At 32.8% G+C, this 19211-nt stretch overlaps 1 protein-coding gene across 2 annotated transcripts in view; it reads right to left on the bottom strand.

Annotated features, from left to right (window-relative positions):
- AEBP2 (AE binding protein 2) overlaps positions 1-19211 on the bottom strand; it is a 136768-nt gene that overhangs the window by 75563 nt on the left and 41994 nt on the right. The window contains exons 4-9 of one of the 2 annotated variants that reach the window (XM_036889441.2): positions 15730-15916; positions 12197-12321; positions 9908-9975; positions 7594-7707; positions 5243-5269; positions 3123-4695 (exon numbers count right to left, since the gene is read on the bottom strand). In XM_036889441.2, the coding sequence (XP_036745336.2) occupies positions 4650-4695; positions 5243-5269; positions 7594-7707; positions 9908-9975; positions 12197-12321; positions 15730-15916 (567 nt within the window). In that variant the 3' untranslated portion in view covers positions 3123-4649. Of the gene's footprint in view, positions 1-3122; positions 4696-5242; positions 5270-7593; positions 7708-9907; positions 9976-12196; positions 12322-15729; positions 15917-19211 lie in introns of those variants that run through there. The other variant, XM_057491931.1, reaches the window with a different exon arrangement.

The raw sequence follows: 19211 nt of genomic DNA, 5'->3' as shown, positions 1-19211 counted from the left end.
TCATAATTTTAGTAACAAAAACAAATATTTTTAAAAATATTTCAGTTTAAGACAAATTTAGAATGAACTGCTGACTATTCTGAATTATTACATTTAAAAAGGAAATTAGATATGTTGGGTGATTTAGAGTAGAGCATGTAAAAGAAACAGTTCAGAGAAACCTAAGTAAGCTCTCAACTTCTACAAAGAATGACATTTTATGACATTTACTGAAATCCTTTAAAGGTATTATGCAGGTATTAAAAAAGATATGTAAGTACCAAGAAGATAATTAACTAGGCTCTCTTCATTTATGAAATTCAAGAAGACATAAAGCTGGGAATCTCCTGACCCACTCTTCTGCAATGCTCCACGCTGCCCAGCTATCAAGAGTAAATGCTCATGTTTTACGATCTATTATTATTCCTCAGCTACACAAGCTCCCTAAAAAAAACTTTATACTTTTCTAAAAGGGAAAACCCCCAAGACATGTAATAATCTTACACAAGACCTATTAGGCATCCAAGTATAAATGAATTTCTGAAACAATTTTAACAGGAGCACATAAATCTTTGGCAATTTCATAATAAATTTGTAAGAATTGGAAAAACTGGGTTTTTCTTTAGCAGAAGCATAGAAATACTGAGAAGAAAAAAAGGTCCTTTCAGGGACAATGCTCTGGTACCACAACAAAACTTTCAAATAAAAGACGGGGTAACTCCTTTGAAAGTGTTGTTACTTAAAAATGTTACTCGTATCATAAATATACTTGAGGTCTTACTTTAAAAAATGGAACTCTACCAAAAACAAGATTGAGGACTTAACAAAATGAAATAAACCAAAAGTGGTTACAACTGAGTTTATAAAAATGTAACATCAATAATCCTTTACATTGAGAATGTTGAGACAAACTGAAGCATAGTTCCCTTTACAGGTTTATATATAAAGTCATGTAACGTTATCACAGAGTGAGGTTTAAGCCAGGTTTCTTTCAGCTCTACAAGTGTTTTATCGCCATAGCTTTCCAAAATATCTTACTGTAACAAGTCCTCATCTATAATATTCACTCAGCAAATTGATAGTGACATTACAACGTACATTTATTTCCCCCCTCACATTGTGAGTAGTTCGGTATAAAGGAAAGAATACAGCCCTAGGAAAAAAACATGGTTTGCAATTCCTGCTGTACCCACTTACAAACCTTTTTAATTTCAAAGTAATAGAACTAGTTATGTGTTATGTATCATGTAAACCTGATACAGGGAGTAAACTGGACTATGTAAATTTTTCTTAACTTTTAAATAAAAATAAGAATACAGCATTCAATTACATTTTCAAGGCTACTGAGGCTCATAACCATTACAATGACAAAATACCCTTAATCTAAACACACACACACAAACACACACAAACACTCTTACACAAAAATAACTAGTCCCTTATTTGTATTAAAGCTGTGGTTTTAAAATCCACCAGATCACAGATTCTTTAAGAATTAAAAAAGAAAAGTATGTAAGTTTCTAATACTTTATCCTTTTAAGGAATAGTTTTTCAGAAAATTTTTTCAGAAACCCCATATACCAACCACTTCTCTCCCCCCAAAAAACAAAATACACAAATAACGTATGATTTAGCTCTTCCTAAAACACCCTATATATATTAGCATCTCCTTGTATGTCTGCAACCCTAAGGCCTTGTTATAAGATGATTTTATCAGTTTTTCTTACTCAGAATCTACCTATACTAAGAATTTGTTTTCCTTTTACAGAACCTATGCACAGATATTAAAGACTCAAAAAAAAGTGTCTATATAAAAACACCCCCTCACCACTATTAGACGATTTATGTATTTTATATACATATTTTCCCATTTGTATATTTAATTTAAATAATTAATACTTTTGTTAACCATATATCATCTTAAAAAGAATTTGAACGGCAGACAATAAAAGATATTTTAAATAATTGTGGCAAATTCTATCCTTTTAAGAGTACTTGCACATTCAAAACATTTTATTAAGGTGTGAAAGGGAAAATTTTACACTCAAAGGTTTACTTGATATGTTTATCAATGAGAGTAAAACAAATCTCAAAATAGCACTGAGTTAATTACTGCCCATCTTAATTTCCTTTCACCTGAAATTTAGAAGTGGCGTTTGTCTACTTTAGGGAAGATCTATGTATGAAAAAGTAGGTTTGTTATAAAAATAAACAATTTTCAACTTTATAGTTATTACCTACTTCCAAGATTCTTTTAGACAGAACAGATATGCCTTATGGTTAAACATGATCTGATTTACAAAATCTCATTTTGTCTTATTTAGTGAAACAAATGCAAAAACACAAATGGTGAAATCTTAATAACTAAGAAATCCAATGTAAAAGTTGAAAAAAAAAAACCCACCATTTGTTGTAGGTACCTAATACGGCAACATTTACAGTGAAGTACATTAAACAACTTACACTGAAATTTAATGTACTGGCTTATTACCAAGATTAACACTATCATATTAAAATATAGTTTGTATGTTCTAGATTTATTTTTCCAAAAATTGAATCAACCATACTAGGGACTGGTAAATATTTCCGGTCAGATAGTGAACAGTTTGGGTTTGCAGGCCATAAGGTCTCACTACTCAACTCTGCCCCTATAGGGAGAAAGCAGTCAACAAACAACACATAAACAAATGGGTAGCCTGTGGGCTGCAGTCTGCCTGCTGATCTGGACAATGGAATCTGAGTAAGAGACCGATTATTTTAGGTGCCATATTATAAACATGTTATATAGAGGTTAGGAGGAACAACACAGATGGGTAGAAATTATTAAATGAACATTAGAAATTAAAACTTTTGCACTTATTTCCCAATCATAATCGCATGTGTGTATATATACAAGTTATAAAACTATTTCATTTTAATTCCACATTCTTTTTGGTGTGTTAACAGTATCAGACCAAAAGTCAGATAAGCAGCAAAGTATCATGAGGGTTGAGTACTCAGAGGCTAATCAGTAACCATGAAATCTGGTCATGGCATCTAAATATTTCTGAACAATGAAAAAACTAATCCATTTGCTGTGTCCCTAAAGAAAATATTGGATGTTTATTTATGACGTCGTTTTAACTTTAATTGAATTGCTACAATTTTGAAGCTAAATGTGATTTGCTTTGTTTTATTAGAAAAAATACTCAGGCAAGGTCTACAATCATCGGTCAATTAAGAATGACTTAACAAGAAAATGAGGCAATAAAATAAAGAATACAGGTACAAACTATATATCTGAAACACTTCTATTTGGCAATTTTATAACAAATCAAAATTTAAAAAGAACAAAGGAGATTGCAGGTAACTTCGTAGATACAGAATAAAGCAATTGTGAAGTGCTTATGCAAAAGAAAACAAAAAAAAGGTAAGAAAACACACTGCTTTTCTTTCTTTTTAAAAATAAAATCACATTTGCTACAGATCTTATGGATAATACCCTTATTAAACAACCATTCCAGAATGTCTTATAGTAGCAGTGCTTTTATTTACACTTCCTTTAATATGACTCATTTCGTGTATATAGCTCTTTACCCCATCGTTAGCGAATAAAGTCTCCCATAACTTTTATTTATTTTTTTAATTGTTTAAAGTAAATGAGAAATGACATGTATTATGGAACCTTTCCCATTTTGGAACCAAAGGCTTATTAATTCTATATTTTTGTTTATTCTTTAAAAAATTTAGTGTAAAAACTGCTGGTTTTATATCACTGTAGTAAAATGAAAACTCCTCAATCAGGAGTATTTTCTGCAGTTTGACTGCATATAACCACATACTTTACAGTATGCCCTTCCAACAGTAAGGAAATAATTGATTTCACGGTCACTGTCAGAAATGAGTGCCATAATTCTATTATGGGTATAGGTCCTCCCTCAAAGACTTTCTGGAAGGATGTTCAATGTGTTTGTTCTCAAAGATATTAACAGTAGTACATAGTCCCTTAAGTCTGCAAAAGACATTTATTGTTAAAGAAGGTGCTTTATTAACAATTCCTCTGGCAGCACTAGTGAATTACAATATCCTTCAATATTATTTCTACCCATATATACATTTAACTTTCATGCCTCTAGAAAAACATCTACAGTACATTTCATAATATAAAAATATATTACAAATCTGCTGAATTATTTACAAGCAATGTTCTATTATCTCTATGCAACATTTGTTTGATACAATACTAACAAGTTACACATATTTCCATTTCAGTAAGTAAAAAAAAATTCATATGGCTTCTTGCTTACCAAGCAAGAAAATGATTTATTTTCCTTTTCAAAACCAACTTTGGTGCATAAAGGACTCAGTTTGAGGACACTTTAAAAAAAAAATACAACTTTTCTTAGATTAAGAAAAAAAACTCATAAACCAAATGCTTTCCTCAGAAAAAAAAAAAAACTAGAGGCTTATATAGGTTAAAATGAAAATACGAGGACTGTTCAAATAATTTGAAATAGAGGTTTTTCAAAAACCGTTAACAAATTAGTTATATAGGTAAATATTAACATACTGTACTCCTTGAGAAAACCCTAGTCCTGAAAAGGGAGCCACCAGACATACTGCAACACTCTTTAACAGAAATTTTCAGCCCTAATTCGATAGACGAATTTTTAGTTGATTGCAAATGTCGTTCACTGTTTGCTTAAATACAAATTGAACACTTTTCTTATCAGAGTTCTGCAAAAGAACACAAATGGCAACCAATCACATCTATTTATCATAATTGAAAGGTAAATTATCTCTTGATAATTTTCATTGTCTAAATATTTCCTAATATCACTTCAAGTCAATAAACACTGTCAAGACAAATATCCTTACAGTGCTTTTGGTATTTGTTAAGGGCACATGTTTGTAATTGTTTTCTTTCCAGTCTAAACTACTGTAATAGCTAAAAGGGGGAAAAAAAGCAGCTTAAAGCAGCAAGCATGCAAAGCCTTTAAGAAGCTGTTCCACTAAGTTGCCAAAAGAGTGTTTGCTCAGTCTCCCACAGTACCATTCCATGAAAATGTGGATATACAGTAATATATTAATATATTCCACAGAAGAGTCTACTTCATTCACAGAATGTTTATACTAAGCATAAATATTACTCTAAATATTGGATTTAAGGAAAAAAAAGGAAGGGGGTTGACTCTAATGTGCAACTTTTACTAAACCCATTGTCAGTGACTAAGACTGCAGGTGTCCCCGCTTGTTTGCTTTTTATGTATTTATTTATTTTTACCTCTTCAACCTCTTCTGCGGCATTGTTCTAGAAAAAGAGAAAAAAGAATATTCTTTTATTCAACTGAATCAAAAACCCATTAAGTACTTCAAAAGAGACATTAAAAATGTATTTCTAAGACATAGGCAATGTGGTAAAACTGATCACTGAAATTTATTTCCAAAGCATTCATACATAATGGATATCAATTTAGTTACATAATATGCCTTTTCAATAAATCCTTTTTATATAGCCTAATGTATTTAAGAAAGAATCTCATGTCTAATACATGCATTTTAACCAACTACAACTTTAAAACTCAGGTTTAAATCTCAACTATGTTCTCTTTAGTCTCATCTTGAAATTTAATGTATTTCTAGAAAGTCTGTGTTTTTGTTTTAGGATGTGCATAATCCACAAATTATTTCTTCTAAAACAAGTTAGAGTAATTGTTTTTCCCCCTTTTACTTAATTCTACAAATTTTCCCAATCAAAAATCCAGTGTAAAGATGTTACACCACAGAGAACGTAGGTGGTGCTACTACCTTAGGCTTAATTCTAATTTCCAGAATACCAGGGCACGAAAGTTTACACTCAAAATTAAATGGTAATATTGGGCATGCGGGGGGTAAAGTAAATTAACTCCACAGAAGCAACAAATATGTCTTAGTAACATCTTCAACATTCAAGAACGAAATCTGTCAGAATTGTAGAATTACACGTTGAGAAAATGCAATGCAATTCCTATATGCTTTTGGACATTAGTTCTAAGGCTTGAATGCTTTTTTTTTTTAAAGTCACTTTCATTAAAATATCTAAACTGCAATGTATATAGCGCAACAGCAAAAATAAGCCGCTTCTGTGAAAAAGGAAGACCTTTAAAAGCAGAAGGCAGGGTAGAAACAAGGAGGTTAGTCTTAATCTTAAATCTTAATCTCATAACTAAAATAAATGCCCTTTTGTCAACTCTCTGCTTAAGGTATGTTTACAACCACTTCTAATAGCAGGGTAGCTCTCTCAAAATATCCCTCTTTTAGAATGCTAATTTTAATCACTCCCTTCCAAGAGTAAGCAGAAATAAACCCTAGATTGTCAGAAAATATATTCAATTGTTTTTCTTTATAAAGGTAAAATGTGACTTTTCCATTATTTTTGGTAGTAATTTCCCTCTATTGTCTCCTTTAAAGTCAGTTTCACTGTTCTCTATGCTAGATAGTTTCTTGATAACCTAGCTCATCCCACAAAAAACAAGTGTTTATTGTAAATTATCACCATCACACAATGTCTAATTTTTTTTTGGAGTAGGAAAACTCAAGAGTCTCAGTGTTTCCACATGTGAAGGCCCACTGTGCTCAAATTTCATTCTCAGAAGACATCTCAAATCATAGAAATCCTATTACATTGATAACATTCCAAAAACGTGAGTCACAGAATGGACAGAATTTTCAGAGTTTAATTTCCTTAAACCACTGCACAGGACATAGTCTCCATATGATAGCTATAATACACATTGGGGATTATCAATCATTATGTTATCTTACTCTTACCCAACCTAATCCTATGTAAAAGACACATTAAAAGTTCTTTTAAGAGTAGAAAGTTTGTTCATTAAGAGTGCTTTCCTTTTAAAAATCGTTTCGCCACTTTTTTAACCACCTATGTATATGTTATTTGGATAGAGGCAGTATGGAGTTCAGTCACATACTATCTGTGTAACCTTGGGCAAGCAATTTAACCTGTCGCCTGTTTCCAATCTGTAAAACAGAGCTAGTAACACATACTTCACAGGGCTGCTGTGAGGATGAAGTGTATGTAAAGACCTAGCAAAGTGACTCAGCACATAGTCGGAAATGTTGGTCTCTTTTCCTTTCCCCCCAATACCTTCACAACCACAGCACACTAAAACAAAGGTCAGATCAGAACATTATTAGAAATGTGAATACACTGAGCCCCTTTTAAAAACAAACACAATATTGAAACTGCTCTTTTTAAAAGTTTGGGGAGAGTTTAAGTACAAAAAATTCAACCACCTGTGATATTTTGGGCACATGCGACACATTCACAGACCCACAAAAGTCTCATAGAAATAAATGCATACAGACAAATGTCATTTATTTTCAAAATACTATATAAGTTACAATCTGAACTACTTAAATCTGGAACTAAACTGGCATATAAATTCACCAAAATACTATTTTATTTTTCTGGATTCTACAATTTATAATCTTTCCATATACAAAGTTCCAGAAAGCGAGCAAGATATGGAACTGAGACTCAGTACTTAAAATTAAGTCCTAATCTTACATCCAAAATTTAGGGAGATTTAAGAATACAATTCAAAAAGTAAAACATCAAATCAAGAATTAAATTACCTGTATATGTTTGGGTCCAAAAGCAAAGCAGTATCTTTGGGTAGCTTTGATAAATGAACTACTTTAGTTTTTAATTGATGTCGTTCACTTTCATTCACCCACACATCAGGCAGACTATAAATTAAAAAACAAATCATAAATAAAACATTAATTTTAAAAATTTACTTTTCAAATACCTTTATATCACCCAGCCTCTTCTGCTAGTTTGAGCTAGCTAAGTTAACAAGTTTCTCAGAAGCCAAGGAAATTCAGCAATCTAAGCAGCGTGATAAGGTATCCAAGCTCCAAAAAAAAAAAAGAAAAAGGCAGGTTAAAATTTTAGGCACAAATCCGGGAATGAGTTAGGGATTTTGGGTGGCAAAGCCATATCAGACTTAGGAACACATATTAGAATGAGGTCTTTGACCTCAAGGAGCGAAATTCATACTTGAGTTTGACTTAATGGAAACCTGACACCAAGTTTCTTTATAAAGAAATAAGTAAAAACCTCACCAGGTTACATTCCACTTTTTTTTTAAATGCATGGGACCAAAATCCTGAACTCAAAGAAATGTTATCCTAAAGAGAAATTCAAATAAAAGCATTTTGATATCTGAATCAATTTCCAAAGTACTAAGAATACACAGACATTTGGATATGATATTTTTTAAAGAAAAAATTGTTTAAAAGCAGTATGGAGGTTCCTTAAAAAACTAAAAATAGAAATACCATATGGCCCAGTAAGTCCACTTCTTGGAATTTACCAGAAGAAAACAAAACCCCCAATTGAAAAAGATATATACTCCCCTATGTTTATAGCCCCATTATTAATAATAGCCTAGATATGAAAGCAACCGAAGTGTCAACAGAAGAATGGATAAAGAAGATAGATGTGGTACATATACACAATGCAATATTATTCTGCCATACAAAAGAAATCCTGCCATTTGCAACATGGATGGACCTATAGGGTATTATGCTAAGTAAAATAGGCCAAGCAGAGAAAAACAAAGACCATATGATTGATTCCCTTATTTGTGGAATATAACAAAACAAAACAAAATAACAAAATAGCAGTCGACTCACACTGAGAAGTGACTGGTGGTTACCATGGGGAGAGGGGCTGGAGTGGGTGGGTAGGGAGTGTGATGGGGATAAAGGGGCACAAAAATTCTCAATCATAATGTGAGTTGATCACGGGGATGGTAGTGCATCATGGAGAATATAGCCAATGATTCGGTAACATCTTTCTGTGTTGACAGATTGTACTACCTTTGAGGAAGGCAATGCCTATCAAAAAGCCTCAACATTCTGCGGTTTGTACAATAGATTTCAATATTTTATTTTTAACAAAAGAGAAACATGGTTAACTGTAATGTTCAGCAAAAAGGAGCTTATTAAATAATTTTACACAACCATTTCAAAGTATTTTACAGTAGCATTTCCACAAAACCTGGAAGGAGTGGGAGAAGTGGTGGAAAATATGTTCTACACGAAGTTTGATAGTCACAGCATTTTTAAAAAAGCTAAATTGATTTCTTTACTTTAATATGCTAATATGCATTATATACACTTCCAAATCTACTTAAGAACCCTTAATTTGCATTACATTCATTAACAATTCCTTAGAATGGAATTTGGGAATCAATACTGTAGAAAAATACTTAGTAAACCAAGGACAAATGTTAATTTTTCAGAAAAGTATACACAATGAGATTCTACTAATTTAAACTGATTTTTCTATCTATATTTGGTGCCTATCAATTTTATCCAAAATTTCTATTATATACCTTCATTACCTTTTGTATGAAGAAAAAATTTTTAATCAAAGGATAAGAGGAAAATTAGGCATGAAATATCTAAATTAAGAAGCATCTGGACCAGAAGGGTTCTAAAAGGGTATTAAAACTTAAAGAAAAATGTAATGTTGTTGGAGAATGGCCAACTGCCTTTTCTATAAAATATCATCATTAACCATATGCTGGAAAATATCTAGAAAAATTTTAATGATTCAAACAAATGCACAAGTAAGAGTGCTTATATACTACCTGACAGTCATTAAAATCCTCAAAGTAATGACATTTTAAAAATGACTTAAAATTGCTGTAATAACCTTTATTAAAAACAATTTAGAAAAGCTAGTTTTAAAGCTTATACCTTGAGCCAAGTACTGTAAGAACATTCATAGATTATCTCTTTAATCCAAAAACCTCAAAATGTTTTTTCAGTTTCTTTAAATCTTTTATAATGAACCCAACTTAAATAATTTTTGAGTATGTTTTAATAAAAATAAGACACTAGTATTTTAATTACACATAGTATTACAAATACTTACATGTCTTCAGGCATCCAATGAAGCAGAAGTTTTATCTTTCCAGAATCCTCTTTTCTCTTAGCTATTACCTAGTAAAGATATTAAATTATAAAAATGATTATTTTATTTTATATGTAAAACATTATTTTATCAATAAAAAGCACTTTGATCCTAAAGTAAGTACTTTAAGTACTAACATATTGGACCAGATATTACCACCACAACATCTTGCTCTGCCCTGCTTTGTAGCAATCTCACCTTTGATCATGATCACGTATTTTCCACAAAAGAACAAAAGAGAGAAATGGAATTGAAGAAGTTTTGTATAGCTGAAAACTAAAGCCATATTATCTTTATTAAGGGACTGAAATGCTATTTATTTTACTATCTATTTAGTCTGCTCTTAGCTAGATTGCCAATCAAGAATCCATATTGGCTGGAATATTTTTAAAGAAAAATAAAAAGTAAAGAAAAAATGCTGCTGTGAAGGGCAAGTTCTCTAAATTTACTACTAAGGCATTTGTTGCTTGCTGGGGTTTTTTTTTTGGTTGGTTGGTTAGTTGATGTTACTTTAAATAAAACATTAGCTAATCAAATCAGTGTTTAGGTTCAACTGTAAGGAATCTACCTCACTTAGAGGGTGGATCAACCTGAACAAAAAGACCTGTATTTCTGTAAGAAAATCAATATACTTTTTGTTCACTCCCAGATTCTGAAATTTAGGTAATGCCTAAATAAGATCAAAATGGTATTTTATAACTCCTGCAACTTCCATATTAACTGAATTTTCACTTTAGAGTTTATCAATCTAAATCTCAGTGTTTTTACCAAGTTCCAAGCAGCCACACAATATGTCATCTGTCATCTTCAAAATGTATCAGATTGAAATAAAAAGAGTACTTTATGCAAAAGTAAAACACTTCTGCCCCTATTATTTAAAAACCTACAGTTAAGTACCTTAATTCTAGACTTTGCAATGAGATTAAAAAGCCCAAGGACAGATCTGAAGATGCTAAAGCAAAATATCACTACAAAGAAATAAGGCATAAAAACAATGCACACCATCCAAGCCCAGTACGCCAACTGACTGGTAACTAGAATTCTGCTGACCTCTTCTGGAAAAGGCACAAAAAGAAAATGTTTCCATTAAAGAAATAACACAAATCAGGTAAACTGCACAGCACAGCACCTCACATATATTTCTTCTGCTCATTGTTTCATTAGCAGCATGGTTATTTCCTATAAATGTTAATTCGATTAACTAGAAAACTTAAATTTACAGTTAGTATTGAACATCCTGACTACAAAGAGCAGTGTTCTGTTTAACACACACTGTCTCCATCAACACCTGTCAGGCATGGAACCTGAGGAACTTGCTCACCGAGCTCCTTTCCCTTCTACTGTCCAGTGAACTTGCTGTTTTCACTGCCTCTTCCTTCCACTCTCCCCAGGAGAAGCCTTCTTCAGATTACACTCCACCTCTGTGACTCTTCCTCAGCCAAGGTACCTCTGCCTCCCCAACGTCACTTGGGGATGCAAACCACTCTTATTCCTTCGTTTTAAATTTATGACAAACATAGGTATCAAGTTCTTAAATCCTCTCAGATGTTTTCTACAGCTAGAAAACTTATTTTTATCTCCAATGACTTATTTTAAATAGAATACATTTTTAAATATTCTTCCAGGCTCCTAATATCATTTTTAGTTTCTTCCCTTTTTTGCCCTCTCTGTTCCTCCCACGGTGAACCCAATGACTTTATCACAAGGCGCTGCTCCAATGAAACCATGTGAAAGCTGGTGCTTTGCTTCTTCAAACATAACTGTAATTATCACCACTATTGCCTCAGATTAGAGACTTGCTCATTTTAAGACCATTATTTCATCAGACTGCCCTTTAAATCACTGATGAGCCCCAATACTCGGTCCTTAGATTTTTCTTCTGTTTATACTTAGTGCCTAGGTGATTTTGCCAGTTTGATACCTTTAACACTAACATGCTAAAAAGTTCTGTATTTGGGAGCATAATCTTCTAATGCGTAATAGCACACATGCCGTCCCAATATTCCCAAATTGCTCAAATTAAAGGCTAAAATATTCAATTTAATCATAAAAGTGTCGAATTGTAGAAAATACTTGCTTTATAATCAATAATAAAAGTCATTTTAAAAATATTGATGAAGCAAAGATTTTGTGATTTTTGTTAAAAAGTATTTTCTTAGATTTTTGAGTTCAGAAATATAATTATGAATGTTAAAGTACACATTCTTGCAAACCTATACAGATAATATAGAAAAAAAATCAAATACTTACAGTACTATGAAAAACAACACTGTGTCCCTTCCCTAAGCTTTCTATATGAGCTGAGAGGTTAAAGCATATGGCTCGATGTCTTATCGCATCCAGTGTTTGTGCATCGAAGAAATCGTGTGGTCGTGCTAAAAGTCAATTCAAAAAAGGTAAAGAATATTTAGAAAAATTTAACAGTCTGCCAAACAGCCAAGTCTATTTTACACAAAAATATGTAATAATACTAAAACAATTCACACTTTTATGTTTTTATTCCAGCATCTTTCCTGATCACCTGGCCTTGCATTTTCAATAATCTGGTGAGCATCTGTCCATTTGTACACCACACTGAGATTTCATTTACCACAACCAAATATATAAAATACATTTTGTGAACATTCTGTATTAACATGTTATCAAAATTTTTTCCAAATCTGATGTGATATTATTTTGCATTTTTTGACAAATATTTTCTTGATTATGAGTAACTCTTCTAATGATGATCTAAGAAAATTATAAATATATTTTTGGATGCCAATGAGTCCACCAAAATTCTTTCTCTCAACCCCACCAATAATCAGCTGTATGACTTTGGGGCAAACTGCGTGACCTTCCTTAGCCTATTTTCTTATTTGTGAAATGGAGACACAACAGCTATAGATTTTGATGAAGCAGTAAAACAAATGCATATGAAAAATGCCTAATTAGTCCATAAAGCAGTGTATATTAATTAGCTTATAATACTTTCTTTAAATAATAAACTCACAAACCTAGGATCAGCAATCTTGTAATGTGATGGCAACAAAGTTACCCAAAGTCAAAGATTTAAGAATAAGAACATTTTTAAAATTTCAATTTTCATCCCACATACAAACAAAGCTCAAAATAAGAAAAGTGAGTATTATTTTACAACTCTGGAGATTACTAATACATGTAATTTCTCAAGATTATCTGTAATAAAATATTAAATTTTACAGGCAATAATAAAAGAAATGGCTTGACTTCAAGGACAGCATATTGTGAATTCATGTATGGCAGTTTACCACACTATTCTCATTTACTAGTATGTGGAGTCAATTTACCACAACTACTCATGGAGTTCTGAGAACATCTACACAATCTCCCAGCACTTTTTATAGGGGGATGATTTCACCCACCTAGAGAGCTTTTTTCTCATTGGATTTTCCTCAAAAAGAAATAAGCAAAACACCACCCAGTAATAAGCTAAAACCCAAAAGACTAGGAATGCAGTAACAATGGAAAATCAGTAAGAAAAAAGTACTTGAATTTATGGGAGAAATAGTCATGATTGTTACCTGATGCTAAGAAACAAATCCCCTTCCTATTAGATCTATGGCTACTGGAAAAAAGTTTCTCTATGCTATCCAAATATGCTTTTACTGAGAAGGATAAGCACTTAGAAAAGATAGTAATGACATAGCCTTCTAAATCATTCAAATATATTACTCCTCATTTAAGATTCAAATAAAGAAGTCACCTAAATTAAAATTCACAATAAAAGGTGCACTCAAACTTCAGATTCTCTCCATTCAGACTTTAAGGATGTTATTATGTTCACTACTTGAGTAAAGTATCCAGAATAGTAAACTAGAACAGTAGTCTCCAAAACAGGCGTGTAAGGGAAGAAAACACTATCACTTTGGTTTATTTTTTCATCTCAAAGCTTTCCAATATTCCTTTTTGATAACTGTTTAATGATGTACATTAGCAGTACTACCTGGATGTACAGTATAAACAAACATGGTAGGACTGGGAGCCCAAGCATTTTTTAAAACTGATGAGCTATATAATCAAAAATCTTTGGAGACCACAAAAATAGAGACTGTTGTACTACTCTTACTACTTTACTTTGATATAAAAAAAACTTTAAAAATAAATTTTAAGAATTGTATCAAACAAAAATAAATTACTTATGCTGCAGTTCTACTTATAATGCACTTCTTGCATAAAGTGAAAATTACCTTTCCAAATTACATGAGGAAGTTACCAGCAAAGAGACTGGTTTACTGCAGTGTTATAGACATGTTTATTTTTGAGGAAGGAATGGATATACAACAGCAGCAGCTCTGCCAACTCCAATTACAGCACTGTCTTACCAGTGGCTGCCAACAGAGAAAGGCCTTGGGTCTTTCAAAATTCATAAAGTAGTATGTTCAGGGTTATCCTCATTTTCCCCAATAAAACCAGAAACAGAAAGGTTTATTTCACACATCATTTCTCTTCCTCCACTCTCACTACAGAGCCCATTTTACAGGCTAATACTAGAAAAGCGTCATTCTCCAAAGTAACCATATGCCTAAGTGGGCCCCGGTCCTCCATTGCTAAGCAAGGACCAGGTACTTAATGGGACCTTTCTCTTCAAAAGAACAGACTAGCAAACCATACAGGCATTACACCAAGCAAATAATATGGAAAAGTCAGTAAGTTTAAGCAATTACTGTATACACACAGGGATGAATAATGAGGTTACTAGTTAACTATCTAGTGGAAAAGTTATTCTCAATTTTGGGTACCACAATATAACTTAGCAATTTTGTGACGGCACACTCCTCAAATCAACACTCCAGTAAAATAATCAGGATATTATTTCTTTTAATAAATGAAGTCAAAAGGAAAATGGATCCATAACCGAAAAAAAAAGCCAACTGTGAAAAATAAACACATTTATTTCAACAATAAGAAACTTAAGAGTTTAGGTAAGTTTATTTTTCACTTGTTCATTTGTCCACTGTAGCTCTGTAGTAACAAAATGATTCAATGTTTTCAAGACAAGCTTTATATTCTTGGATTAGTGTCTGAAGTCTCTTCTACATTCTAATCAAATCCCAAGAGAAAGGGGAATGTGTAATCTGGTTTTTTTCTTTCTAGTTCACCTTGTAGCAGACTCCCTTTCAATGACAGCTTCACTCAATTATGTATCATCACACAGGATATATTTAATTAGCCAGGTGACACTAAGAACCAGGCACAGTGCTAGTGTCTGGGGATTTCAAAGTTAATTCCTGCTTCCAACCTGTATAAGCCTTATCATCTAATTATGTTCTGTCCTAAATATCAAGGATCCATCTCATAATCTGGTAATTAAGCACTTAACCACTATACATATGTGTTACAATAGACTGTTAAGTACTGAAACACAAAGAGTTTTGCTATTCACATACACCACTTCAGAGCTGATAAGTTACTTATGCTTTACTTCTTACCTTTACCACGTTCAAACTTTTTAAGATATTGTTAGAAACACCAACACGGCTATATTTTAAAATTTTCTGAATTTGGAACAGAATCAAAGTAGCCCTCAAAGTCTAATTGTATACAAAGCCTATAGTCAAAGGTCACATATACTTACACTCCTCTAGCTACTACAAATAAAACATAGGTCTCTCTCTAGTTCTCACACTGACATACAGGGATCTATCTACTGACAGCAAAACTAGACAAGCAGAGTTGAAGAATGGTAAAAACTGAATTTACATGGAAACCCAGGATATAAACAGATGCCATCTAATACATACAGATTTTCAGTGAAAACTTACGTAATGAGCGTCGTCTTTTGTTCTTTAATTTCCTCCTTTTGTTCATTCCAGCTTTAGAAGGAGATTCTTCTTTGGCCTTTGGCTGGCTGGAAACCTTTGAGGAGTTCTGCTGACTGAAGTGGGTGGGAACATGGCGAGCTAGCCCTCCCTGAGAGGCAAAGCTGGCATTGCAGCCGCCGACAACACACTAGATGAGAAGAAAAGAGGGTGTCAGGGATGCTTGGAGGGCACAAGCTTGATATAAATGACTAAAGCTCTTGCATTGTCAGATGTAAATCAGTAATGCTATATAATTAGTTCTAGAAAGAACTATAAAGGGCCCTTTCATTTTATAAGTTGCCCAAAATAATACCCATCAGGCAGAGTGGCAGAGCTGGGGAAAAAACTCAAGTTTCACGATTCCCCAGTTTTCTACTTTTCCCATTACATATAAGACAAAAACAGTGGAATCTTCTTACCAGAAAATCTGGTTTTGAATTAATCACTTTTATGAGGAGCAGTAAGTTGCTTTTTCATCGAAGCATCAGATATCCTCACAATACTTGTTGGACTCCTGGATTATTAAGACTATTATATCCTAAAACATACACTACTTTAAAACCTTCAGCAACCTCCCTACTGCTTTGTACTGTTGTAACAGGAAAGAAACACAGTAATACTGACTTTTAAACTACTGGTGCTAGCCTCTCAGAGAAGATACACTCAAGGTGAGTCATTATTTCATTAAATATTCCCTTTTTACCCTCTGCCTTTCCAAGATTGAGAAAACAAAAGGTTAATAAGTACCCAAGTCATCTGGCAGATCAATGTGGTACATATGCACAATGGAATATTATTCGGCCATAAAAAAAAAAAAAAGAAATACTGCCAGGTACAACACCATCAATGGATCTGGAGGGCATTATGCTCAGTGAAATAAGCCAGGTGGAGAAAAACAAATACTTATTTGTGGAGTATAAAAACAAAGCAAAACAGAACGAACAAAACAGCAGTAGACTCACAGACACTGAGAAGGGACTAGTGGTTACCAAAGGGAAGGAGCTGGAGATGGAAGGGGTGGGAGAAGGGGATTAAGGCGCACAATAATTCACAATCACAGTGGTCGGTGGGATGGTAGTACAAGACGGAGAATGTATCTATAACATCTTACTGCGTTGATGGACAGTGATCGCACTAGAAGGGGTGAGGATTTGGTAGTATGGGGGAATGTTGAACCACTGATCGTATATCAATGATACTTTCATAAAAAAGAACAACAACAACAAAAAACACCATTTTCGAAAATGATCCACAAACATCAGAAACTACAGCTGAATTTCTGGTGGTTTTCCATTAGTAACTTAGCCAACTTATTTATTTTCTGAACTGAAAACTAAACTCCAAGCATGCAAATCTGTCATTTTTAACACCAAATACCTCCATCACATTACCCCTATGTAGTTCAACTTACACTAGTTTTATATAGACAGCACCACAGAAAATCTGCATCCTCTCAGGCTCTTTCAATCCGGGCACCTCTCTCATTTTAAAATTATAAAAACACAATACAATCCTTTATTTGAAGACATTTAACGTTTATTCACAAAGTCTCTCTCAATTGGCCCAGGTAAAAAGAAGCTCATCCGCCTGTGAGGACAGCCTTATACTTTCACTGCATATTAAAATATTTATCCCAACTCATCCTTTCCATGTATTTTGAAGGCAGGAACATAACTTTTATAAACACACACACACACACACACACACACACACACACACACACACACACACACACACAAACACACACACACACACAGAACCATCTTGCAAATCACTGATCTTTCTTAAAAATATCAGCATAATTGAACTGCTTATGGATTCTGATAAAACTGACGCTGGCTGAAACATTTCACAGCAAGCTCCATTACATATTAATAATTATCCTATTTATTTTAATATACAAGAGAAATTTGGGGGTCTCTAATGGCACTCAGCATTACCAAAAAGTCTTTGCCCATTCTTAATGCATACTATTTAAGAGGCAGAGGAATGATTCAGGTTTTAGTTCAAATACTTATGTATTTCATGTCCAGCACTATGTAAGATATTAGGAATAAAAGGATGAATATGATACATTTCTTACCCTGAAGGATCTTACACATGGTCAGCAAGACATGCATACAAAGTGACAACTTCAAAGGACTATAGTCTAGGGTAAGGCACAGAGTGCTATGAGAATGCTGAAAAGAAGCAGTTCGTCATATCTGGTGCTTTAAAATTAGTATTTCATTTAACTCTTACTCTTAAAACAACCCTATCAATAGTGTGGTCCTTCAGCCTGCATCAAGAACATTCAGATACAGATTCTGACCATGAGAAATTTAGCATCTAATGGTTACTGAATTCTAAGAATTTACAAACTTGCTATACAAATTCTGAGTGCCAAAAAAGAACAATGCTTTTAAAGTCTCCATCTTCTATAGATTACCACATTAACAGAGAACAACTGCTACTTAACTGTTAAGGCTTACTAAGAAACTGAATTTTTACTTTAATTTATATTAATTTTTATAAATTATTTGAAGAGAAATTCACATAACGTACCATTTTAAAGTGTACAATTCAGTGGTATTTAGTGTATTCACAATGTTATATAAACATTAGTTCCACATCCTTGCCAAAAATACTTGTTATTTTCCATTTACTTTATTAAAACCATCCTAGTGAGTATGTAGTGGTAACTCATTGTGGTTTTTATTTGTACCTCCTTCATAACTGTTTTAAGTTTTAATTTAAAAACCGGTACTCAATTTCACTAGTGAAAAAATTTAGGCATGTTTGGAAGAACTTCAGTATAGTGAATCTACTACAATTGCATACTTTGTGAAATCTAAATACAGATCAAGTGGACAACATCTGAATTGAGAGTACTTTAAAGAGAATTACTTCAATGGGTTAGTTTTGTATTCTCCAATACATATGAGGCATTGGACACAAAACTACTGAAATGTGACTAGTTCAAACTTACAAGTGTTAAGTATAACATACACACCAAATTTGGAAGAGTTAGAACCAAAAAAAAGAGCAAAACATTTCATGAATTTTGTACACTGGTAAAATGTTGATATAGAAATGCAATGGTTCTAAATAAGCCAAAGACATTAAATTATTTTCATCTAATATTTTAATGTAGCACTGGAAAATTTTAAATGACATATTTGGTTCATGCATATTTCTATTATACAGTAGTGTCACAGACTAAGCCATACAACACTTTTTTTTCTTACTTTTCAATCTCAGAAGATATCACCTCTGTATTTGTTAATCCCTACTCTAAAAACATACATTAAAAAAGCATCTTTTGTGGCCCATTTGTCAGTTACTACAAAGAATACAATATAAATAAGACAGTCTTTGCCTTCGGGTTCCCAGTTTCATATTGGATAGTAAAACAAATTTGCTGAAAAACTCCACACTTAAAATTTTAGAACAGCTACCTGGCA

Source organism: Manis pentadactyla, chromosome 14, assembly GCF_030020395.1.
Source record: "Manis pentadactyla isolate mManPen7 chromosome 14, mManPen7.hap1, whole genome shotgun sequence".
Lineage (NCBI taxonomy): Eukaryota > Metazoa > Chordata > Mammalia > Pholidota > Manidae > Manis > Manis pentadactyla.
Note: the sequence above shows the minus strand (reverse complement) of the source record. Positions and strands in the feature narration are given on the sequence as shown.